Here is a 21,709-nt window from a genome sequence, read left to right on the forward strand (position 1 = left end):
GAAAACGATCTTGTAATATCCGGATTTGAAGGTTGAAATAATACTGGTTTATAGATGACAGAATGGTTGGACCTTAAGGCATGAATACCACATGTAGCTGCAGGACAGAGAACTGGAAGCCCTTGTATTTATTTGTTTTGTTTTTCCTTTCTTTTCTTTTTCTCTCGCTTTCTCTTTTTCTTAGTGTTCTCCTTTCCATGTCTTCTGAAATATACTCAGAGTCGCAAAGTGATTTCATGCTCTTTATTCAGCTCATAGTGGTGAGGAGGAATGAAAGAAAGTCCCCTCACAGTATCTGCTTTATATACATTATTTACACAATGGGCTGCACATGATTGGCTAATTCCGGAATTCTACTGTAAGCCAATCAGGTTGTGGATTCACTTATATCTGGAGCAGGATTGGGTGGTTCCTGCCAACCAATCATACTGCTGCATTGTTCTAGGACCAATCAGACTGCTGCATTCTGAATCCTATTGTTCTAGGACTAATCAGACTGCTGCAATTTGGATCCTATTGTTCTAGGACCAATCAGACTGCTTCAGTTTGGATCCTATTCAACTCAGTACATAACACCCCTCCCCTCTAAGTTCCAGTCCTGCCCGGGAGGTCGCATTCATAGTCCTCAAGGTATGCCGGCGGCCTACGTGTGCGTTGCGGCCTGGGGTGTTCCCTGGTCCGGGCTCCAGGTTCTGGCTCATGTTCCAAGGATGCTGGCTGTGATGGGGCTGTTTGGTCTGGTGCAACCGGCTCTCTCAGGCGTGGTTCTGGTTCCGGTGTCCTTTCGGCCTCACGGGTCCTCTCTGTATTTACTGATTCTGCCTCTCCTGCTGGCCCCTCCTGCTCTATGGGCCTCACTGCCCCGCTGTTCCCTTGGGACTCCTCTGACCTGTCCTCCTCCTGGGTTTCTCCCGGGAATCGTCGCCGTATCTGGTCGCAGTGGCGACGCCAGCATTGCCCTCCATCCGTTAGCACCTCGTACGACACTGGGCCAGTGACCCTGGTGACTGTGGCGGGTACCCATGCTGGGCCTGCCCCAAAATTCTTTGCGTACACTGGGTCCTGGGCCTCGAAGGTCCGGGGGTTCCTGCCTTCCCCCACCACTACCTCATCCTGAGCTCTATCGGGGTGAAGGCGGTCCAATCTGATTGCAAGGCGCCGACCCATTAGTAGTTCAGCGGGGCTCCGGCCAGTCGTTGAGCTGGGGGTGCTGTGCTGTGCTAGAAGGAATGTGGCAAGGCGGTACTCCCAGTCCCCTTGCGTCATGCGGCGGAGGGTGTCCTTGGTGGTCCGCACCATGCGTTCTGCTTGGCCATTGGTGGCAGGGTGGAATGGCGCCGAACGGATGTGGCGGATGGCGTTCTGCGCTGTGAAGGTTTGGAATTCTGACGTAAATGCAGTCCCGTTGTCTGAGACGAGAGTGTCAGGGAGCCCATGGGTTGCAAACAGCCTGCGTAGTACCCGGATGGCTGTGGACGTGGAAGTGGACGGTACCAGTGCGACTTCCAGCCATTTGGTGTAGGAGTCCACCACTATGAAGAATGTTTTCCCCTGAAAGGGGCCAGCGAAATCCACATGCAGGCGTGACCATGGTGCTCGGGCGGACTCCCAGGACTGGACTGGGGCCCTTGGGGGATCTGGGCGGGATTCTTGGCAGGCCTGGCAGTGTTTGACCCAGGCCTCTATCTCTCCATCGATCCCCGGCCACCACACATAACTCCTGGCAAGGGCCTTCATTCTTACTACCCCTGGATGTGTCTCGTGTAGGGCTGTGAGGACCCTTTTGCGGAGGGGCTGGGGAACAATGACTCTGCTTCCCCATAACAGGCACCCCTTGTGGGCCGACAGTTCATGTTTGCGGGTTGTGTAGCCGGCGAATTCTGGCCCGGGGCTGTTGCTGGGCCATCCCCTCCACACCCAGTCCAGGACCCGGGAGATGACCCTATCTTTCTTGGAATGGTGTGCAACTTCTTGTGCCTGAATGGGGCGGTCGGGAAGCAGCTCCAGGCTCATAACCTCTTGTGCAGGTGCTGGGTCGGGGCCTGTTTCCGGTAGTGGTAGCCTGCTGAGGGCGTCCGCATGGCCCATCGCCTTCCCAGGTCGGTGAATCAGTGCATACTGGTAGCTGGCAAGGAAAATTGACCACCTGAGGACGCGAGGAGACAGCACTTGGGGGGTCTGCTTTTCGAGAGCAAACAAGCCAAGCAACGGCTTGTGGTCAGCCACCACGGTGAAGGGCCGCCCGTACAAGAAATCATGGAATTTTTTTACTCCCTTCACGATTGCCAGACCCTCCTTGTCGATTTGCGAGTAGTTCCGCTCGGTTGCGTTGAGTGTCTGGGAAAAGTACGCCACCGGTACCTCTCTTCCATCCGGGAGTTGGTGCCCCAGGACAGCGCCAATGCCATAGGGTGAGGCGTCGCATGCTAGCACCACCGGCAGCCTCTCGTCAAAGTGTGCCAAGACAGAGTTTGAGACAAGCAAGTCCTTGACTGCCTGGAATGCGGCCTCCTGGCGCTGGCCCCACACCCAAGGGGCCCGCTTGTCCAGGAGTCTGTGTAGGGGCTCCGCTACCGCCGCCTTATGGGGAAGGAAGGAATGGTAAAAGTTCAATAGTCCCAAGAAGGCCTGAAGTTCAGTCTTGCTCTTGGGCGCTGGGGCATCACAAATGGCCCGTACCTTGTCCCCAGTCGGGTGGACCCCTTCTGCGTCCACCATAAATCCCAGAAAGTCCACCTGAGGCACTCCTAGTAGACATTTTTCCCGCTTCACCTTGAGACCCGCCGTCTGGAAACGGTGCAGAACGGTGCGGAGGCGGTCCTCAAACTCCTCTGGTGTGGGCCCGGCAATCAACACATCATCGAAGAAGGGGGTGACGCCAGGAATCCCTTTAAGGAGAGAGTCCATTAGATTCTGGAATATGCCTGGTGCCACGCTGACCCCGAATTGCAGCCGCTTTACCCTGAACGCTCCTCTGTGCGTCACAATCGTCTGTGCCTCTGCTGTGGCCTCATCTACTGGCAGCTGTTGATATGCTTGGGCCAAGTCCAGCTTGCCAAAAATTTTCGACCCGGCCAGGGTGGCAAGGACATGGCTGACCACTGGCACTGGGTATGCGTGGGCCGTGAGGGCCTTGTTTATGGTACATTTGTAGTCTGCGCAGATACGGACTGAACCATTAGGCTTGACGGGAGTGACGATTGGGGTTTCCCAGGGGGCATTAGGCACCGGCTCCAGCACTCCTTGCTCCACGAGTCGGTCCAATTCCTCGTCTATACGGGGTTTCAAGGCGAACGGGACCCGGCGGGCCTTGAGCCTGACCGGTCGTACTGCGGGGTCAAGCTGTAGTGCAATGGGGGGGCCCATATACTGTCCCAATTTCCCGTCGAAAACCCCTGGAAATTCCTTGCATATGGCGTCCACGTCCACTTGTAAGCTAGTGTGGTTCACCCCGGTGACAGCTAGCCCCAGTGGTCCAAACCATGCCAATCCCAGTAAGCTAATGTAGGGGCCCTTGACCACAAGCAAGTCCAGTTGCCGCGTCCGCCCTCGGTATTGCACCCTGAAGGTCCCCACCCCCATTGTGGGGACCTTACGTTTCTGGAAGTCCCGTAGGGTGAATGGGGCCGGCCTGAGTTTGGGACCCCCAGTAGGACACAGTTTCCTTAAGGTCCTTGCCGAGATTATGGATAGAGTTGAACCCGTGTCAAGCTCCATGCGGCATGGGGCCCCCTCTATCTGTACCTCTACATAAATTTTCTCTATGTTGGGGTGGGGCAACTGGTATACCTGGCAGTCCGTGAGCTCCGTCGAGTTGCCTTGGTGTGTTGGGCCCCGGGACCTGGGGCTCTTGGGTTGGTCATCTGATGCCTGGTGTCGGGTGAGCTGAGCCCGACACACCCGGGCGATGTGTCCCAATTTTCTGCACTGCCTGCACTCTGCGTTGTGGAAACGGCAGGTCCTCCTCTCGTGACTCCCCCCGCAGCTTGCGCAGTTTCCTCCTTCTCGTCGAGGCAGCTGTGGTCTGTGCGCTGCTTGAGTGCGCTGCTGTACTCGGTGCACCTCCTCCCTGTCGGATCCTGAGTCGTCGGTGAGGTCTTCGTGGTGGACCCTCGGTTGGGATGGCAGGCTCGGCCGTGCCTCTTGCGTCGACCTCTCGGCAGCTTCCGTTGCCAGGGCCTCCTCCAGAGCGACCTGGAACGTTAGGTCCTTCTTAGCGTAGAGGCGTTGTTGCAGCTTCTCATCCTTCAGGCCACCGATGAGGCGGTCACGAAGCATGTTCTCCAGCTCTGAGAAGTTGCAGAACCGGGCGGCTTGGCGGAGAGAGGTCACAAACCCAGTTATGGTTTCCCCAGGGGCTTGTCGCTTTGCGTAGAAGGCATTTCGACGAGCCACCACTGAGGGCTGTGGCGAAAAGTGCCCCTTCAGCTGTTCCATTATTGTTTTGTATGGAACAGTAGCGACGTCTTCAGGCGCAAGTAGAGCCCGGGCAATTTCAAACGTCTCCTCTCCGCAGACGCTGAAGAATATCGCCCTCTTCTTGGCGTCTTCTTCGTCGGTGACCCCTTTGGCTTCTAGGAGGAAGGTGAAACGGGAGGCGTACGCTTCCCAGTCTCCAGATGCTGGGTTGAATGGTGAGAAGCTGCTGTCGGTTGCCATTCTGAGTTCCTTGTGTCCCGGAGCTGAAGCCTCGATACACGGTGCGAGGCAGCGGTGCGGCAGGTGGCGGTGCTGCGGTGCTGTGTGTGGCAGTCAGCTCAGCGGGATCCCACCTTCGTCGCCAGTGAAATATACTCAGAGTCGCAAAGTGATTTCATGCTCTTTATTCAGCTCATAGTGGTGAGGAGGAATGAAAGAAAGTCCCCTCACAGTATCTGCTTTATATACATTATTTACACAATGGGCTGCACATGATTGGCTAATTCCGGAATTCTACTGTAAGCCAATCAGGTTGTGGATTCACTTATATCTGGAGCAGGATTGGGTGGTTCCTGCCAACCAATCATACTGCTGCATTGTTCTAGGACCAATCAGACTGCTGCATTCTGAATCCTATTGTTCTAGGACTAATCAGACTGCTGCAATTTGGATCCTATTGTTCTAGGACCAATCAGACTGCTTCAGTTTGGATCCTATTCAACTCAGTACATAACAGTACATAACATCTTCCTTCTGACTTTTAGACCTTCATTCTCTTTTCGACCAGGCAGTTGTTTCATTTCAGTATATAAGATGCTTTAAAATAGGTATGCGTTTTTGTACATCTTTGTATATAATTTTTATTAAATTTTCTGTTTTACACTTTAAAATACTCATTTTTACATCCTTAAGATATCAAGGACTTCCCTTTTTCCATGGTTCATTTTACATATCATAAATCCCTGCATGTTTCGCAGAAACGATACCATTCAGTATTCCATTATTGCATCCATCAATACTTATTTACACCGTTGAATTTATAATAATAATAATAATTTATTATTTATACCCCGCCCATCTGGCTGGGCCTCCCCAGCCACTCTGGGCGGCTTCCATAAAAACCAAAAATACAGTAAAATATCACACATTAAAAACTTCCCTGAACAGGGCTGCCTTAAGATGTCTTCTGAATGTCCGGTAGTTGTTTATCGCTTTGACATCTGCTGGAAGGGCGTTCCACCGGGCGGGTGCCACTACCGAGAAGGCCCTCTGCCTGGTTCCCTGTAGCTTTGCTTCTCGCAGTGAGGGAACCGCCAGAAGGCCCTCGGCGCTGGACCTCAGCGTCCGGGCAGAATGATGGGGGTGGAGACACTCCTTCAGGTATACTGGACCAAGGCCGTTTAGGGCTTTAAAGGTCAGCACCAACACTTTGAATTGTGCTCGGAAACGTACTGGGGGCCAATGTAGGTCTTTCAAGTCCGGTGTTATATGGTCTCGGCGGCCATATGCACCACTCTGGCGAGACAGTCCGCAGGCAGATAGGGTCTCAGCCTACGTACCAGAGGGAGCTGGTAAACAGCTGCCCTGGACACAGATTTGACCTGTGCCTCCATGGACAGCTGAGAGTCCAAAATGACTCCCAGGCTGCGCACCTGGTCCTTCAGGGGCACAGTTACCCCATTCAGGACCAGGGAATCCTCCACACCTGCCCGCCTCCTGTCCCCCCAAAACAGTACTTCTGTCTTGTCAGGATTCAACCTCAATCTGTTAGCCGCCATCCATCCTCCAACCGCCTCCAGACACTCACGCAGGACCTTCACCGCCTTCACTGGTTCTGATTTAAAAGAGAGGTAGAGCTTAACCCTGCCAGCGTTTTCAGCTGTACACAGTTATTCCCCATATATTCAATAAACGTTTTCCAATCTTCTCTAAGCGTATGTTCTTGTTCTCTTATTCTATATGTTAAGTCTGCAAGCTGCACATATTCTATCTGCTTAAGTTGCCACTCTTATTTAGTTGGGACCTCGCTCGTTTTCCCTTTTTTGGTACACCTTTGAATAAGCATCAATCAATCAATCAATCAATCAGACCAGAGCTGCGCAATTAGAACTGATTTTCCCTCCTTGGCTCAGAGACGCGCAGAGCGAGGGAAGCGATCCTGCCTTCTAAGGGTTAAAGTGAACTGACTCCGGGTCCTAGAGAGGATGTGAATTGGGGGGTGGGGGTGCAAAAGGAGGAGGAGAGTGAGGCGAGGGTCCTCCGGAGCAAATGCAAGCCTGTGCAAACAGCTCCCTCCTCCAGCTCCAGCCCAGCCTCTCTCAAGCGCTGCATCGGAGACCCCCCAGGATCTGGTCAGTCGTCTGCCCCCCCCCCATAGCTCTGTGCATGGGGAGATGGGGGGCTGAAGGGGAGCCCTGGGGTGGCAGGGAGGGAGGAGGGTGCGGGGGGGGGCACTGCAAGGCAGGACAGGGAGATGCGGGGTTGCTGCTGGCCCTCCCACCCCCTACTTGCCCCCCAATGGCATCTTAGGCTCCTTTTGCACCAGGGTGGGGGGTGGGGATCCTGCAGCAGGACTCCAACTCCCATCAGCCCCTGCCCGCACGGCCGGCAATGAGGAATGATGGGAGTTGGAGTCCATCACTCCATCCCGGTTTGGCGCTGTTTCCCGCCCATAGAATGTAGAGCATAGCTGTCAACGTTTCCCCCTTTTAAATGGAAATTCCCTTATTCTGAATAGGATTCCTCGCAAGAAAAGGGGAAAGTTGACAGCTATGCCGTAGAGTTGGAAGGGACCCCACGGGTCATTAGTCCAACCCCCTGCAATGCAGCAATCCCAATGCAGGATTCGAACCCACGGCCACGGGATTAAGATGGGTGGCTTTTCTTTGATTGCGCCTGTTTCATCAGTTTTACTAAAAAGGGGGAGTTGGTGAAGCACTCAGCGGCCTGGTTAAATCTTTCAGGTGAAAGGATGGAAAGGTATATCAGTCAGAGAGAGGGAAGGAGGGAGAAAAACTAAAGAAGAACCTGGAAACAGAACAACGCTGGCTGGTAGATTTTGAGGTCCAAAGCATTGCAAAGGTTGGTCACTTCTGTAAAGAGGCTGTTGGAGGTGCATCTCATGGTATCCCTCACCAAAACAGTTCATACGTGCGCGGAATAGAACTTTAGTAGTAGTAGTACTAGTAATAATAATAATAATAATAATAATTTATTTATGCCCCACCCATCTGGCTGGGTTTCCCCAGCTACTCTGGGCAGCTTCCAACAAAACAGTAAAATGCAATAACCTATTAAACATTAAAAGCTTCCCTAAACAGGGCTGCCTTCAGATGTCTTCAAAAGTCTGGTAGTTGTTGTTCTCTTTGACATCTGATGGGAGGGCGTTCCACAGAGCGGGCGCCACTACCGAGAAGGCCCTCTGCCTGCTTCCCTGTAACTTGGCTTCTCGCAGCAAGGGAACTGCCAGAAGGCCCTTAGCACCGGACCTCAGTGTCCAGGCAGAACACAGTGTCCGAGCAGTAAAAAGGTAAAGGGACCCCTGACCATTAGGTAGTAGTATTAATATTAATATTAATATTTTGTTGGGAGCCACCCAGAGTGGCTGGGGAAATCCAGTCAGATGGGTGGGGTATAAATATTATTATTATTATTATTAAAGCCTTCATGTGCAGGGGCTGCATATTGAACTTCAGGTGCAGAAGCAGAAATGGCTCTTCCCTCTTTTAAATTTATATTAAATAATATTTCTAAAATAAAGGAGGGAAGTGAGGTTTTGTGCACCCAGTAGATTAAAACACCACCTGCAAATTAAAGAATCGGTTGTGCAGCCTGACTGCAGCCGAGCGAAAACCTTAATTTCAACCACGTTTGAGGTGGTTTGGGGGTGAGACTTGGCTAAACTAGGTCCCGCTTCCAGGCTCTCAGTATTTTGTATGAGGGATGTACTGGAAATGTGGATTTTAGAAGATAAAGTCCCTACCAGTAAAGAATGGCAGGTCTAAGTTGATGGACTATGTCAAAATGGCAAAAATGACCGGAAGAATCAGAAACCAGGAAGACCAAAATTGCAATAAGGAATGGGGAAACATTTATAATCTTATTTTATAGGCAAAGGTAAAGGGACCCCTGACCGTTAGGTCCAGTCGCGGATAACTCTGGGGTTGCGGCGCTCATCTCGCTTTATTGGCCGAGGGAGCCAGCGTACAGCTTCCGGGTCATGTAGCCAGCATGACAAAGCCGCTTCTGGCGAACCAGAGCAACACACGGAAACGCCATTTACCTTCCCGCCAAAGTGGTACCTATTTATCTACTTGCACTTTGTGCTTTCAAACTGCTAGGTTGGCAGGAGCAACGGGAGCTCACCCCATCGCGGGGATTTGAACCACCAACCTTCTGATCAGCAAGTCCTAGGCTCTGTGGTTTAACCCACAGTGCCATCCGCATCCTAATCTTATTTTATAAACCATTGTAAACATCTAAATTCGTTAGTGGGGTTGGCGAGAGGAGGAGAAGGGCAGAGAGGGCTGTGACAGCCAGATTATAAAAGTATGAGCCTTGGCAGTGAAGCCAAAGGATCATGCAAGGGGTTCATTTCCAGCTGCTGACCAGAAGTACCAGCTTTGCTTCAGCCCTGTCTCCTGATTCTGCCATCGGTGGTCTTTGCGTTTTGCGTGAAAGCGAAATCTTGCCTTTCAGGATCCGGTGACCCACTGAAGAGATGGCTCTGCATTTCAAAAAGGAGGAAGAGGAGGAGGCCTGGGCGTCCCTGGATCCTGACCGGGCGGCTCTGCATGGAGAAGTCAAGGAGGAAAAGGGCAGGATCCTGGACTCGCTCAGTAAGGGTGTCTGTCTAAAAGAGCAGTTAAGAACCTACTTGTTGAATGGTTCCTATGCTTTCGTGTCCCAAATCCCATTCTCCTTTTCTAGTGGGATTTGATATCTCTTCGTTGATTAAGAGCATTTATCTCCCACCTTTCAATTTAATTAAAAAAACACACCCACTAGGGCAGGCATAGGCAAACTCCGGCCCTCCAGATGTTTGGGACTACAATTCCCATCATCCCTGACCACTGGTCCTGTTAGCTAGGGATGATGGGAATTGTGGTCCCAAACATCTGGAGGACCGGAGTTTGCCTACGCCTGCACTAGAGTGTTATGCATGGTTATAGGTAAAGGTAAAGGGACCCCTGACCATTTGGTCCAGTCATGACCGACTCTGGGGTTGCGGCGCTCATCTCGCTTTATTGTATGAGGGAGCCAGCGTACAGTTTCTGGGTCATATGGCCAGCATGACTAAGCCGCTTCTGGCGAACCAGTTTACCTTCCCGCCGGAGCAGTACCTATTTATCCACTTGCACTTTGACGTGCTTTTGAACTGCTAGGTTGGCAGGAGCAGGGACCGAGCAACGAGAGCTCACCCCGTCGTGGGGATTCAAACCGCCGACCTTCTGATCAGCAAGTCCTAGGCTCTGTGGTTTAACCCACAGAGCCACCCGCTTCCCTATGCATGGTTATACATTGGTGCAAAATATTAAAGGCTTGGCGTCATCAAAATAGCCATTTTTAATACTCAGTTGCAGGACACATTAATAGCTGAGAGCTGGAACAACAAGCAAATAACTAAATCATTGTTTTCGGTCCTTATTGTTTTAATAAAATTAATTCAAGTATAATACAAATTTAAAAATTGACTTCCCACCCCGCTTCCATGATGTTTCTCTTCCCTCCCTTACTTGCTGCTCAATGTAACATACATTACTAATTCCATTTCAATGCTTAAAAATATTTTAGCATTAATTCCCCCCTTCATTTCTCATCAACTACATATTTCAATTCCTGCATAGACTTGCATTTAATTTTAACAGATTCCCCGAATGTCAAGTAGAGTTACTCTTCACTTTGTCAGCCAACAGACATCATTAATTGTAAATCAATGTTCCACAAATGCATATTATTTCTATATATTTATTAACAGAATTGATGTGCCTTTCAGTCATCAGAACCCCTGAGCAGTTTAGAGGGGGGGGCTATTGGGTTGTTGATTTTATTTTGATTAGATATTTTGTGGTTTTATATCTTGATTTTATTCTGTGAACCACCCTGATACCCCCTGGGTATAGGGCGGTATATAAATGCAATCAATCAATCAATCAATCAATAAGCTTATAATATAAAAGAGACATTAAAATTACCGATAAAACCATAAGCTTAAAAACAAATGAGTGGAAACGGTTTTTTAAAGAAAATCAGCAAGTCTTAAAAAGACACATTCCAAAATAAAATCACAGAGTAGCATACCGTAGTTTTCCGTGTATAAGACGATTAAAAAAAAATGTTAAAAATTGGGGGTCGTCTTAAACACAGATAGTGTAGGGGGGCGATTGGTTGCAGCCGCGAGCAGGAGATTGTCAGCGGCGATTGGGTGGGTGATTGGTGGCTGCTGTCGATTTGCTGCTTCTGCATCAATTTTGTGGGTGATTGGTGGCTGTGGCAAGGCCTGGTGTTGACTGGCTGCCGCTGAGGCAATTGGGCAGGCGATTGGTGGCTGCTGTCGGCGAGAGCCAGTGTGGTGTAGTGGTTAAGAGCGGTAGTCTCGTAATCTGGGGAACCGGGTTCGTGTCTCCGCTTCTCCACATGCAGCTGCTGGGTGACCTTGGGCTAGTCACACTTCTCTGAAGTCTCTCTTTTTTTTAAAAAAATATAATAATTTTTATTAACCAACCAATCAAATCAAATCAAATCACATCACATCACATAAATTCTGAATTACAAAGCCGAATTTTAAATTTTTGTTGAGGGGACCCATATTTCAAGTTCCGAAGGGGATTCCAATCATCATCTTGCTGCTGCGTTAATATCCATAAATCTGTCCAAATAATGTTCATAATTCTATCCAGTCCTATCTTGATGTTCTCACATCTCATCTTGTTCGTATATTTTTCTTTTTTTCTTTATGATCTCTTCTGATAATCTCCTTAAGCAGGTAAACACCAGTTTTAATCCTGTGTGAATTTTCCAGTCGTCCCATCATCATATCGAGATGGTTTCCATATATCTTCACTTTCATAAATAAAATCACTCTTTCCATCATCGGTCTCGCATCTATCGCCTTCTTTAGTCCCTCTGAGGAGTCTCACCCACAATATGAAAACAGATCTATCCCTCCACCCAGACATAAGTCTTTCGACAGAGCTTGCCAAAATGGCGACACTATTTTTTGCTGCGTCATTCCAAAGCTCTTATACTTTCCACAGTCTCCTTAAAACATGCTTTGGTTAGAAAATTATCTCCACACAGTCTTAAATCCTCAGCTTAAGTCATTTAAAGGCATTTCTGACTTGTGGGGGGGGGTTCTCGGTTAATCACATAGAGAAAAGACAGGAAAGTCCCCCCCCCATCCAGTCCCGTTGCTGAACATACCGAGCCTTGGTGTGTCTTCTCATGATTTCATGATTTATTCCTGTTCCTCCGACCCGTCTTGTTTCTCAGAGACCTCTTCGGTAAGCAGTCTTTACTCCCCCTTCTTCCTTGAAATATGTGCATTAGCTTCCTCCTAATTGTTTCTTTTGAAGTTGCTGCAGCTAGAGGCGCGAATCAGACAGCGTCCAGGAGCGCTGAAGTCCGCACAAGGGCTTTCTGCCTAGTGCCCCCACCCCCTCAAATTCGGGGGTGGTATAGGGCACAGCAGGCAAGGGCAGTCCCCCACCCACCCACTAGGGGGGGCGGGAGGCTGTTTACTCCCATCACAGCCTCTTAATTACCTCGTGTGGGTCGGAGAGATGTTATTGTCAGCCATCTTCCGATGCGCCCCTAGTGGCCCCTTTCTGTTCTCTTCTCTGAAGTCTCTCAGCCCCACTCACCTCACAGAGTGTTTGTTGTGGGGCAGGAAGGGAAAGGAGAATGTTAGCCGCTTTGAGACTCCTTCGGGTAGTGATAAAGCGGGATATCAAATCCAAACTCTTGGTGACGCGTGCAACCCTCCCAAAAAAAGCTTAACAACTCTGGGCAATCTCCTCCCATTTTCTTAATTAAGAGTCCCCAAAATAGGGGTTGTCTTATACACAGGGGTGTGTTATACACAGAAAAATATGGTACTTATCAGATTTACCTGTGTAAAAAAGGCTTTTAGCAGGCCCTGAAAACAGCACAGCGAAGGCACTTGCCTTATATCAAGGGGCAGAGAATTATTTGCAAGTGCAGGACAGACATTATGAGAGAAATTATGTAGCACATCCCAATTAACAATTACCTGAGGTCCTTCAATTATTTGAAGTTCCCATTTCCAATATGGACTCTTATTGTTTTCTTGTCTTCATTGCAACAGGTGACCAAGGGGCAACTGAGGAAACGGAAGAACTATGGGGGGTGTCGCTGGAAAAAGAACGGTGTGGAAAGAGGAGACAGCCAGCAAGAAAAGCAAATCAGGGGAGGGAAAAACCCTTCGCTTCCCAGGGCAGTGGCTGCCTTGAAATCGCAACCCCAGAAAAAACTGATAAAAGAAAGAAGACCAGTCAATGCCTCGTGTGTCAGAAAAGCTTCAGTTCTAGGTCTAAACTCAGAGCTCATTGCAAAATCCACAAAGGGGAGGAACCCTATAAATGCTTGGAGTGCGGAAAGAGCTTCAGTTGGTTCACAAACCTCAGCAGGCATCAAAGAACTCACACAGCGGGGAAAGTGCACCCATGCCTGGAGTGTGGAAAGAGCTTCAGTTCGAACTCGGACCTTAGGAAGCATCAGATAATCCACACGGGGAAGAAACCCTATAAATGCCTGGAGTGCGGGAAAAGCTTCAGTCGCAGCACAACCCTCATCGTGCATCAAAGCCTCCACACTGGGGAGAAGCCTTACCAATGCCTGGAGTGTGGGAAGAGCTTCAGTCAGAAGATGTATGTCACTCGTCATCAGAGAATTCACACTGGGGAGAAACCCTATAAATGTGCGGAGTGTGGGAAGAACTTCACGGTGAGGACGAGCCTGACTGCTCATCAGAGAATTCACACAGGGGAGAAACCGTATAAGTGTGCAGAGTGCGGGAAGAGCTTCAGTCACAACTCAAGCCTAACTATGCACCAGAGGACTCACATGGCAGAGAAACCGTACCAATGCTCGGAATGTGGAAAGAGTTTCAGTGTCAAAATTAGTCTTACTTATCACGAAAGGATTCACACAGGGGAGAAACCGTATACGTGCTCGGAGTGTGGGAAGAGCTTTAGTCAGAGCTCAGCCCTCTCCACACATCAGAGAATTCACACGGCTGAGAAACCCTATAAATGTGCAGAGTGTGGAAAGAGCTTCAGTCAGAACGCCGACCTTATTACCCATCAGAGAATCCACACAGGGGAAAAGCCATATAAGTGCTCGGAGTGCGGAAAGAGCTTCCGTTTGAGCACGGGCCTCAGTAACCATCACCGGATTCACACGGGGGAGAAACCCTACGAATGCCTGCAGTGTGGTAAAAGCTTCAACAACAGCACAACCCTCAGTATGCATCAGAGGACTCACTCCGAAGAGAAACCGTATAAATGCTTGGAGTGTGGAAAGAGCTTCTGCTCTAGCACAATCCTCATGTACCATCAAGCAACTCACTCGGAGGAGGAGCCCTATAAATGCTTGGTGTGTGGAAAGAGCTTCAACCTGAACAAAGACCTCACTTCTCATCAGAGAATCCACCTAGAGGAGAAGCCGTACAGATGCCTGGAGTGCGGAAAGAGCTTCAATCAGAAGATTAATCTCACGTTTCATCAAAGAATCCACACAGGGGAGAAGCCGTATCAATGCTCGGAGTGCGGAAAGAGCTTCAGTCGAAGCACACACCTTACATGTCATCGGAGAATTCACTCGGGGGAGAAACCGTATAAATGCCTCGAGTGCGGGAAGTGCTTCAGTTCGAGCTCAAACCTCAGTAAGCACCAAGTGACTCATTCCGGGGAGAAGCCCTACAAATGCTCCGAGTGCGGAAAATGCTTTAAAAGGAGATCATACCTCAGTAAGCATCAGAGAACTCATGAAGAGGAGGAAGTATAGAAACGCATTACGCCTAGAAAGAACGTTCATCCAAGTACAACTTCTCAGATTTCACACCCAAGAGAAACCACATATCATGTGTTGCCTCTTAGGCCAGATCCACACCATAGATTCAAAGCACATCCAACACATTTAAAGAACATGACTTTCCCTCAGAAATCCTGGGAAAAGTAGATTATTAAGGGGTGTGGGTTTTTTGTTTTGTTTTTTAAGGAAAGGGCTTTTAATGGGGCTGGGCTGTTGTTGTTTTACTACCTGTGTGTTAATAGATTTGTTTTTATATTGTTTTAATTCTGCTATAGTTTAATTACTTTTTAATATAATTTTATTTTTTGTTTTCACCTTTTACAAATATTTTTACAAAAATTTGTAGCAAAATTGATCTGCGTTTCTTTCGACTTCCCTCCCCTCCTTTCTGCAGTTACTTACTTTGTATATTTTTATTACTGCATATCCAGTTCAAACCTGTTTACTGATTTGCCCTTATGTTCTCTTTTAATTATTTCTTACTGCACAAATTTATGTCTATCCTGCTAATATTTCAAGATTTACAATGTATCTTCAAATAATCAACAAATGTTCCCCATTTTGTTTCAAAAAATCTCTCTTCTTGGTTTCGTATTCTTCTGGTAAGTTTCACCATTTCTGCATATTCCATCCATTTTATTTTCCAGTCCTCCTTTGTCGGAACTGTTTCTTCTTTCCATCTCTGGACATAAATCATTTGGGCAGCTATAGTACAGTGGTACCTCGGGTTAAGTACTTAATTCGTTCTGGGGGTTCGTTCTTAACCTGAAACTGTTCTTAACCTGAAGCACCACTTTAGCTAATGGGGCCTCCTGCTGCCGCTGCGCGATTTCTGTTCTCATCCTAAAGCAAAGTTCTTAACCCGAGGTACTATTTCTGGGTTAGCGGAGTCTGTAACCTGAAGCGTATGTAACCTGATATACGACTGTAATGTATATAAATATATATACCGTACTTTTCGCACCATAACACTCAGTTCCCCCCCCCCCTAAAAGGTAAAGGGAAATGTGTCTGCGCGTTATGGAGCGAATGCAGGCAGGAGGAGCCACTCTTGCTGGCTGTTCGGCAGTCTCTTTTCCTCCGCTTGGCTTGCTGAGAAGCCGGCAAGAGCTGAGCAACAGCTGCGTGTCGGGAGACAGCCTCTCTTCCTCCTGTCTGCCTGCTCGATGGCTTTTTGGGAGGTGGGAGAAGGGAGGCAGCTCGGAAGCCGGCAAGAGCTGCGCGCAGCGTGTAAAAGCCAAGGTGGGGAAAGGGAGACAGCCTCTCTTTCTCAGTGTCTGCCTGCTCGATGGCTCTCCCTTACACAAATGTAAGCGGCTCTTACTCTGCTTTCTTTACAATGAGCTGGAAGGCGGGACAAAGAGGGCATCCCCATCCGTCCCTCCCCCAGCACCTCACCGGTAAATTCAAACAAAGCGGCTTACAAGGCTCGTGTCCCTGAGTCTCCTCCTCTTTTTGCTCCGGTTCGAGGCAAGGCAGCTGCACAAATGTGAGTTCCCCCTCTCTCTTCCTTCCCTCCCTCCCTCCCTCCCTCTTCCAACTTCAAAAAATATTGGGGGACAGCCAGGTAAGCCCCACTCACATACCACAATGGGGGGTGGGGGATGACTCCCTCAAATATTTAATGGGGGGTGAAGGCACCTAGGCCCATAGAAGTTGGCTGCTTTGCCTAGGACAAATGTGAGCTCCCCCCCTCTCCTCTTCCTTCATCACTGACAGTTCCTTCATTCACGTGGTTACAAAGCATGGATCCACATGGATCCTCAGGATTTTTGCACTGGGTCACCCCAAATTCACCATCAGATCACATAGCATGTCCATGGCTACAGCTTGCACCAAAAAAATCACGCACCCACTGTTGCCTGGGGCCGCAGGGGTGCAAAAACGTGGTTACAAAGCACGGATCCACATGGATCCTCAGGATTTTTGCACTGGGCTACCCCAAACTCACCGTCAGATCACATGTCTGTGGCCACAGCATGAACCACAAAAATCATACATCCACTGTTTCATTTAGAATTTTTTTTTCTTGTTTTCCTCCTCTAAAAACTATGTGCGTGTTATGGTTGGAGCGTGTTATAGAGCGAAAAATACGGTATATTTTCTGTTCTTTGGGTACCTTTCCTAAAAGTAAAGCTTCTGTGTATTTTTAACAAAAGTTATCTTCAACATTTTTTTCAGCTCATTATAAATCATTTATCAGAAAGCTTTTGCTACCTTACATAACTCCCACATATGGAAGAAAGTACCCTCTTGTGGGGGGAAAGTGGGATATAAATATAACAACAACATTAAGGGTACTGCAAATTATAGTTCTGTGGTGGGGGAACCATAGTTCTGAGAATTCCAAATTCTGAGAATTTGGAAGAAATTGCTTTAAATATGCATTGGATATGCTTTCAATGGTGTGGCTCTGTGCTCAGTTTCCGTAGACCACCCAGTCGTAAATATGCGTTATTGTAAATATTCCAATTAAGGTGAAACATCACCCATAATTCTACTTTCACTTACATTTTGCAACAGATTGGTGCTTCAGTGACATTGGTGAGGTTCACATGCCATGTTAAACCACAGTTAAAATAAGTGATTTTTCCATTTCCAGCATGGGAAAAATTATGGAGAGGGGATTTGAAATTTACAGCGTGTTATACATTAAAATAGGGATGCGCGTGGCGGTGTGGGTTAAACCACAGAGCCTAGGGCTTGCCGATCAGAAGGTTGGCGGTTCGAATCCCCACAACGGGGTGAGTCCCTGCTCCTGCCAACCTAGCAGTTCAAAAGCACGTCAAAGTGCAAGTAGATAAATAGGTACCACTCCGGGAGGAAGGTAAACAGCGTTTCCGTGTGCTGCTCTGGTTCGCCAGAAGCAGCTTAGTCATGCTGGCCACATGACCCGGAAGCTGTACGCCGGCTCCCTTGGACAGTAAAGTCAGATGAGCGCCGCAACCCCAGAGTTGGCCACGACTGGACCTAATGGTCAGGGGTCCCTTTACCTTATACATCAAAATAAAATTATATGAAAATGATGTACAGCTTGTATTTAACTCCTGGGTAAATTAGCAAAAATGTACAGGACAAGTTCAAATATTTGCTGGAAATGTAAAGAAAAGGAAGACACCTTTTACCATGTGTGGTGGAACTGTAGAGTAACAAAGGAAATATGGGAAATGATATATAATGAATTTGGGGGGAAACTGTTTAAAATAATGTTTGTTAAAAAACAACAACAGAAGCCTTTTTGAAAAGACTGTTAATGTATGCAGCAACAGCTGCAAGGAAGCTGCCTGCCCGAAGTTGGAAAAACGATAAAATCCCTACCAGGGTGGACTGGCAGGCAAACTACTGGATTATGGAGAGATGGCAAGAATGACTGGGAAAATCAGAAACCAGGAAGATCAAACTTCAACAAAGAATGGGAGAAATTTATATCATATTTGGCAGACTGCTGTAAATATTTGAATTCTTTGGCAGGTCTTAAATAACTCTTGTACAGTGGTACCCCGCAAGACGAACGCCTCGCGAGACGAAAAACTCGCAAAACGAAAGGTTTTTTCGTTTTCGAGTTGCCTCGCAAGACGAATTTCCCTGTGGGCTTGCTTCGCAAAACGAAGCTTGCCCCGGGGACAGCGGGTCTTCTCTTTTGAAGCAAGGGGCGGCGGGGAGATCGCTTCTCTCCGCAGCCGCTTGCTTCAAAAGAGATCGGGGGCAGCTTTTGAAGCAAGCGGCTGCAGGGAGATCGCTTCTCTCCGCAGCCGCTTGCTTCAAAAGAGGTCCCGGACCTCTTTTGAAACAAGCGGCTGCAGGGAGATCGCTTCTCTCCGCAGCCGCTTGATTCAAAAGAGATCGGGGGCAGCTTTTGAAGCAAGCGGCTGCAGGGAGATCGCTTCTCCGAAGCCGGGCGGGGGGGCGGGAACACCTGCCCCAGCCACCCCGCTTCGGAACGCTGCCCCGAAGCGGGGGGGGGGGGCGGGAACACCTGCCCCCACCGCCGAGCTTCGGAGCAGTGCTGTGAAGCCGGGGGGGGGGCAGGAACACCTTCTGAAGGCGGGCGGGGGGCGAAAGTCTTTGTCCCCCCTGCCTGCCTTCCCAGGGGCTTTTAAATCGCCCCGGACAGCGGAGAAGTCCTCCGCTGTCCCGGGGCGATTTTAAAATGCCGCCCGCCAGCATTTTAAGATCGCCCGGACAGCGGAGAAGTCCTCCGCTGTCCCGGGGTTTTTTAAAATGCTGGGGGTGGGAAGAAAAGCCCTTGTCCCCCCCCCCCCCAGCCTTCAGAAGAGGTCCGGGGACAGACTGTCCCCGGACCTGGTCTGAAGGCGGTTTCCCTAGGAACGCATTAATTGATTTTCAATGCATTCCTATGGGAAACCGTGCATCGCAAGACGAAAAAACCGCAAGACGAAGAGACTTGCGGAACGAATTAATTTCGTCTTGCGAGGCACCACTGTAATGTTACATAGACTTTGGATATAATGGAGGACTGAAAAATTAGGATTTATAGTATGCAGTTGAAAAAGTTAATTAAAGAACCCATGGAGGGGAGGAGGGAGGTCTTGAGATTCAGAAGAATCTTGTATGATTTTTATTATTTGTTATTTTGAGTGTGAATGAATTTGTAAAATCAAATAAAAATCATTTATTTTTTTTAAGTGATGGCTTCGTGTGAACTGGAAGCCCCAAGGTATATACACTGCTAAGATACGGTAACACCTTTCGGCTGCTCCCGGATTTCTGACATTGCTCCATTGAAAAGACACCAGAGTCTGACTTACTGGGATGTCCGAACCCGGCTTGCGGTCTGTTTCTCTCCAAACAATGAGCAGGAAAACAAGGACAAACCTGGTAATTTTGCTTGGAGAAACTTTCCACTCTCAAACGGGTCTTAGCGTCAAGAAATTTCTTAAGCAGAGGAAAGCATAGTTATCCTCCAACTGCCTCCAGGCACTCACACAGGACCTTCACGGCCTTCACTGGTTCTGATTTAAAGGAGAGGTAGAGCTGGGTGTCATCTGCATACTGATGAACACCCAGCCCAAACCCCCTTATGATCTCTCCCAGCGGCTTCATATAGATATTAAAAAGCATGGGGGAGAGGACGAAACCCTGAGGCACCCCACAAGTGAGAGCCCAGGGGTCTGAACACTCATCCCCCACCACCACTTTCTGAACATGGCCCAGGAGGAAGGAGCGGAGCCACCGTATAACAGTGCCCCCAGCTCCCAGCCCCTCAAGACGGTCCAGAAGGATGTTATGCTCAATGGTGTCAAAGGCCGCTGAGAGATCCAGCAGAACTAGGAAACAGCTCTCACCTTTGTCCCTAGCCCGCCGGAGATCATCAACCAGCACAACCAAGGCAGTTTTAGTCCCATGGTGAGGCCTGAATCCCGATTGGAAGGGATCCAAATGGTCCGCATCCTCCAGGCGTGCTTGGAATTGTTCGGCAACCACCCGCTCAATCACCTTGCCCAAGAATGTTAAATTTGAGACTGGGCAATAGTTAGCCAAATTGGCTGGGTCTAAAGATGTTTTTCTTAAGAAGCGGTTTAAGAACGGCCTCTTTCAGCGGGTCTGGGAAGGCTCCCTCACAGAGGGAAGCATTCACCACCCGCAGAGCCCATTGCCCAGCCCTTCCCGGCTCGCTTTTATCAGCCAGGATGGGCAAGGATCAAGGAGACAGGTGGTCGGTTTCACTTGTCCAAGCAGCCTGTCCACATCCTCAGAGGTAACAGATTGGAATTGATCCCATATAACAGGACTAGACAGAACTCTAGCACTCTCCCGCCCTGGCCCTGCTCCCACGGTGGAATCTACCTCCTTCTGAATCTGAGCGACTTTATCTGCAAAAAAACTTTGCAAAAGCATTGCAGGAGATCTTGGGGTCCCTACCAGGCCCCGGTGGTGCAGGTGGTTCCGATAGATTGTGAACCACCTGAAAAAGTCTCCTGCTGCTGTTTTCTGCAGATGCAATGGAGGCTGTGAAGAAGGCCCTCTTCGCCGTCACCATTGCCACTGGGTAGGCTCGACGTTGAGCTCTAGCCCATGTCCAGTCTGATTCAGAGTGAGTTTTCCGCCACCGGCGCTCTAGCCGTCTCAACGATTGTTTCATCGCCCTCAGCCCCGGGAAAACCACAGGGCTGTCCGCGCTCCATGCAATCGGAGAGGGCGCTTCGGAGCCAGATAGTCAATAGCCTTGGTTAACTCCGCATTCCAGCGGGCCACCAGGGAATCAGCTGAGAGGCCATCAACTTGGGATAAAACATCCCCTACCACTCTCTGGAAACCAGTTGGATCTATTAAGTGGTGGGGGCGGACCATCTGAATCGGTCCCACCTCCCTGCAGAGGGGAAAGGTCGCGGAGAAGTCCAGTTGCACCTGAAATAATCTGACCATGGCACTTCTTTTGTTTTGCTTTTAGTTAGTGTCAGATCACCAACATCCGTAGAGGTAAACACCAAGTCTAAGGCATGTCCGCGGCTATGAGTTGGGCCAAACTTATTCAGGGACAGCCCCATGGAGGCCATGCTTTCCACGAAGTCCCGAGCGGCGCCTTGTAAGGTCGTGTCGGTATGGATGTTAAAATCCCCCAGGACAACCAAGCTAGGTGTCTCGAGGAGATCATCCGCCACGACCTGAAGCAGCTCGGGCAGGGAATCCTTGGTGCAGCGGGGAGGTTGGTACACCAATAGGAATCCTGTACAGCCCCTATTGCCCAACTTCCAGAACATGCACTCAGAGAACTGGGTCTTCCCAATAGGACGCCTGGTGCAGACTAATGACTTCCTAAAAATCACTGCAACCCCCCCTCCCCGCCCACCTGACCTGGGTTGCTATGCGTAAGAGAAACCTGGTGGGCAAGCAGCGGCAAGGACAGGCCCATCTGCTTCATCCAACCAGGTCTCTGTCACACATGCCAGGTCAAATACTCCATGCACAATCAAGTCGTGGATGGCAGTGGTTTTATTCATCATTGACCTGGCATTGCACAGCAACACTTTCAGGTCATGTGGGTTTCCCTTGCTGATTCCAGTATCCTTCCAGTCAGGACCAGACCTGGAGGCAGGGATAGTCCTCAAACAACGACTAACCCTGCCTCCTCGGTAATGACATGGTCTGGTCTTAGCGTAACTCCTCCTCCTGCCCGTGATCACTGAGATCGGGTGTCCCAATACATTCCCCCCTGTGGAACCTGCCCCAGCCATTCTATTGGCTGAGGCCCACTCCCAGGCAGCCCTGACCCTTC

The 21,709-nt window shown here is 49.3% G+C and overlaps 2 protein-coding genes and 1 long non-coding RNA gene across 4 annotated transcripts in view; 1 reads left to right on the top strand and 2 right to left on the bottom strand.

Moving 5' to 3' along the window:
- Positions 1-21,709, bottom strand: part of LOC310701614 (uncharacterized protein) — a 70,612-nt gene that overhangs the window by 31,309 nt on the left and 17,594 nt on the right. The gene's annotated exons all lie outside the window — the stretch shown is intronic.
- On the top strand, positions 6,669-15,542 carry LOC310701439 (uncharacterized protein). 2 transcript variants are annotated; one of them, XM_083492269.1, is made up of 3 exons: positions 6,669-6,770; positions 9,118-9,257; positions 12,746-15,541. In XM_083492269.1, the coding sequence occupies exons 2-3, from the start codon at positions 9,140-9,142 to the stop codon at positions 14,443-14,445; spliced, it is 1,818 nt and encodes a 605-aa protein (XP_083348395.1). In that variant the 5' UTR covers positions 6,669-6,770; positions 9,118-9,139; the 3' UTR covers positions 14,446-15,541. The 2 variants fall into 2 exon arrangements, with proteins under 2 accessions (XP_083348395.1, XP_083348396.1); XM_083492270.1 differs by lacking the exon at positions 6,669-6,770 and adding an exon at positions 7,265-7,500 and having other exon boundaries at positions 12,746-15,542.
- LOC310702192 lies at positions 10,723-12,698 on the bottom strand. Its single transcript, XR_014523341.1, has 3 exons — positions 12,183-12,698; positions 11,842-12,002; positions 10,723-11,104 (listed from the first exon to the last, which is right to left on the bottom strand). It is a non-coding gene; the product is annotated as an uncharacterized lncRNA (long non-coding RNA).

This window comes from Podarcis liolepis (assembly GCF_965112155.1).
Source record: "Podarcis liolepis genome assembly, chromosome: 2".
In the NCBI taxonomy this organism is placed as follows: Eukaryota; Metazoa; Chordata; class Lepidosauria; order Squamata; family Lacertidae; genus Podarcis; species Podarcis liolepis.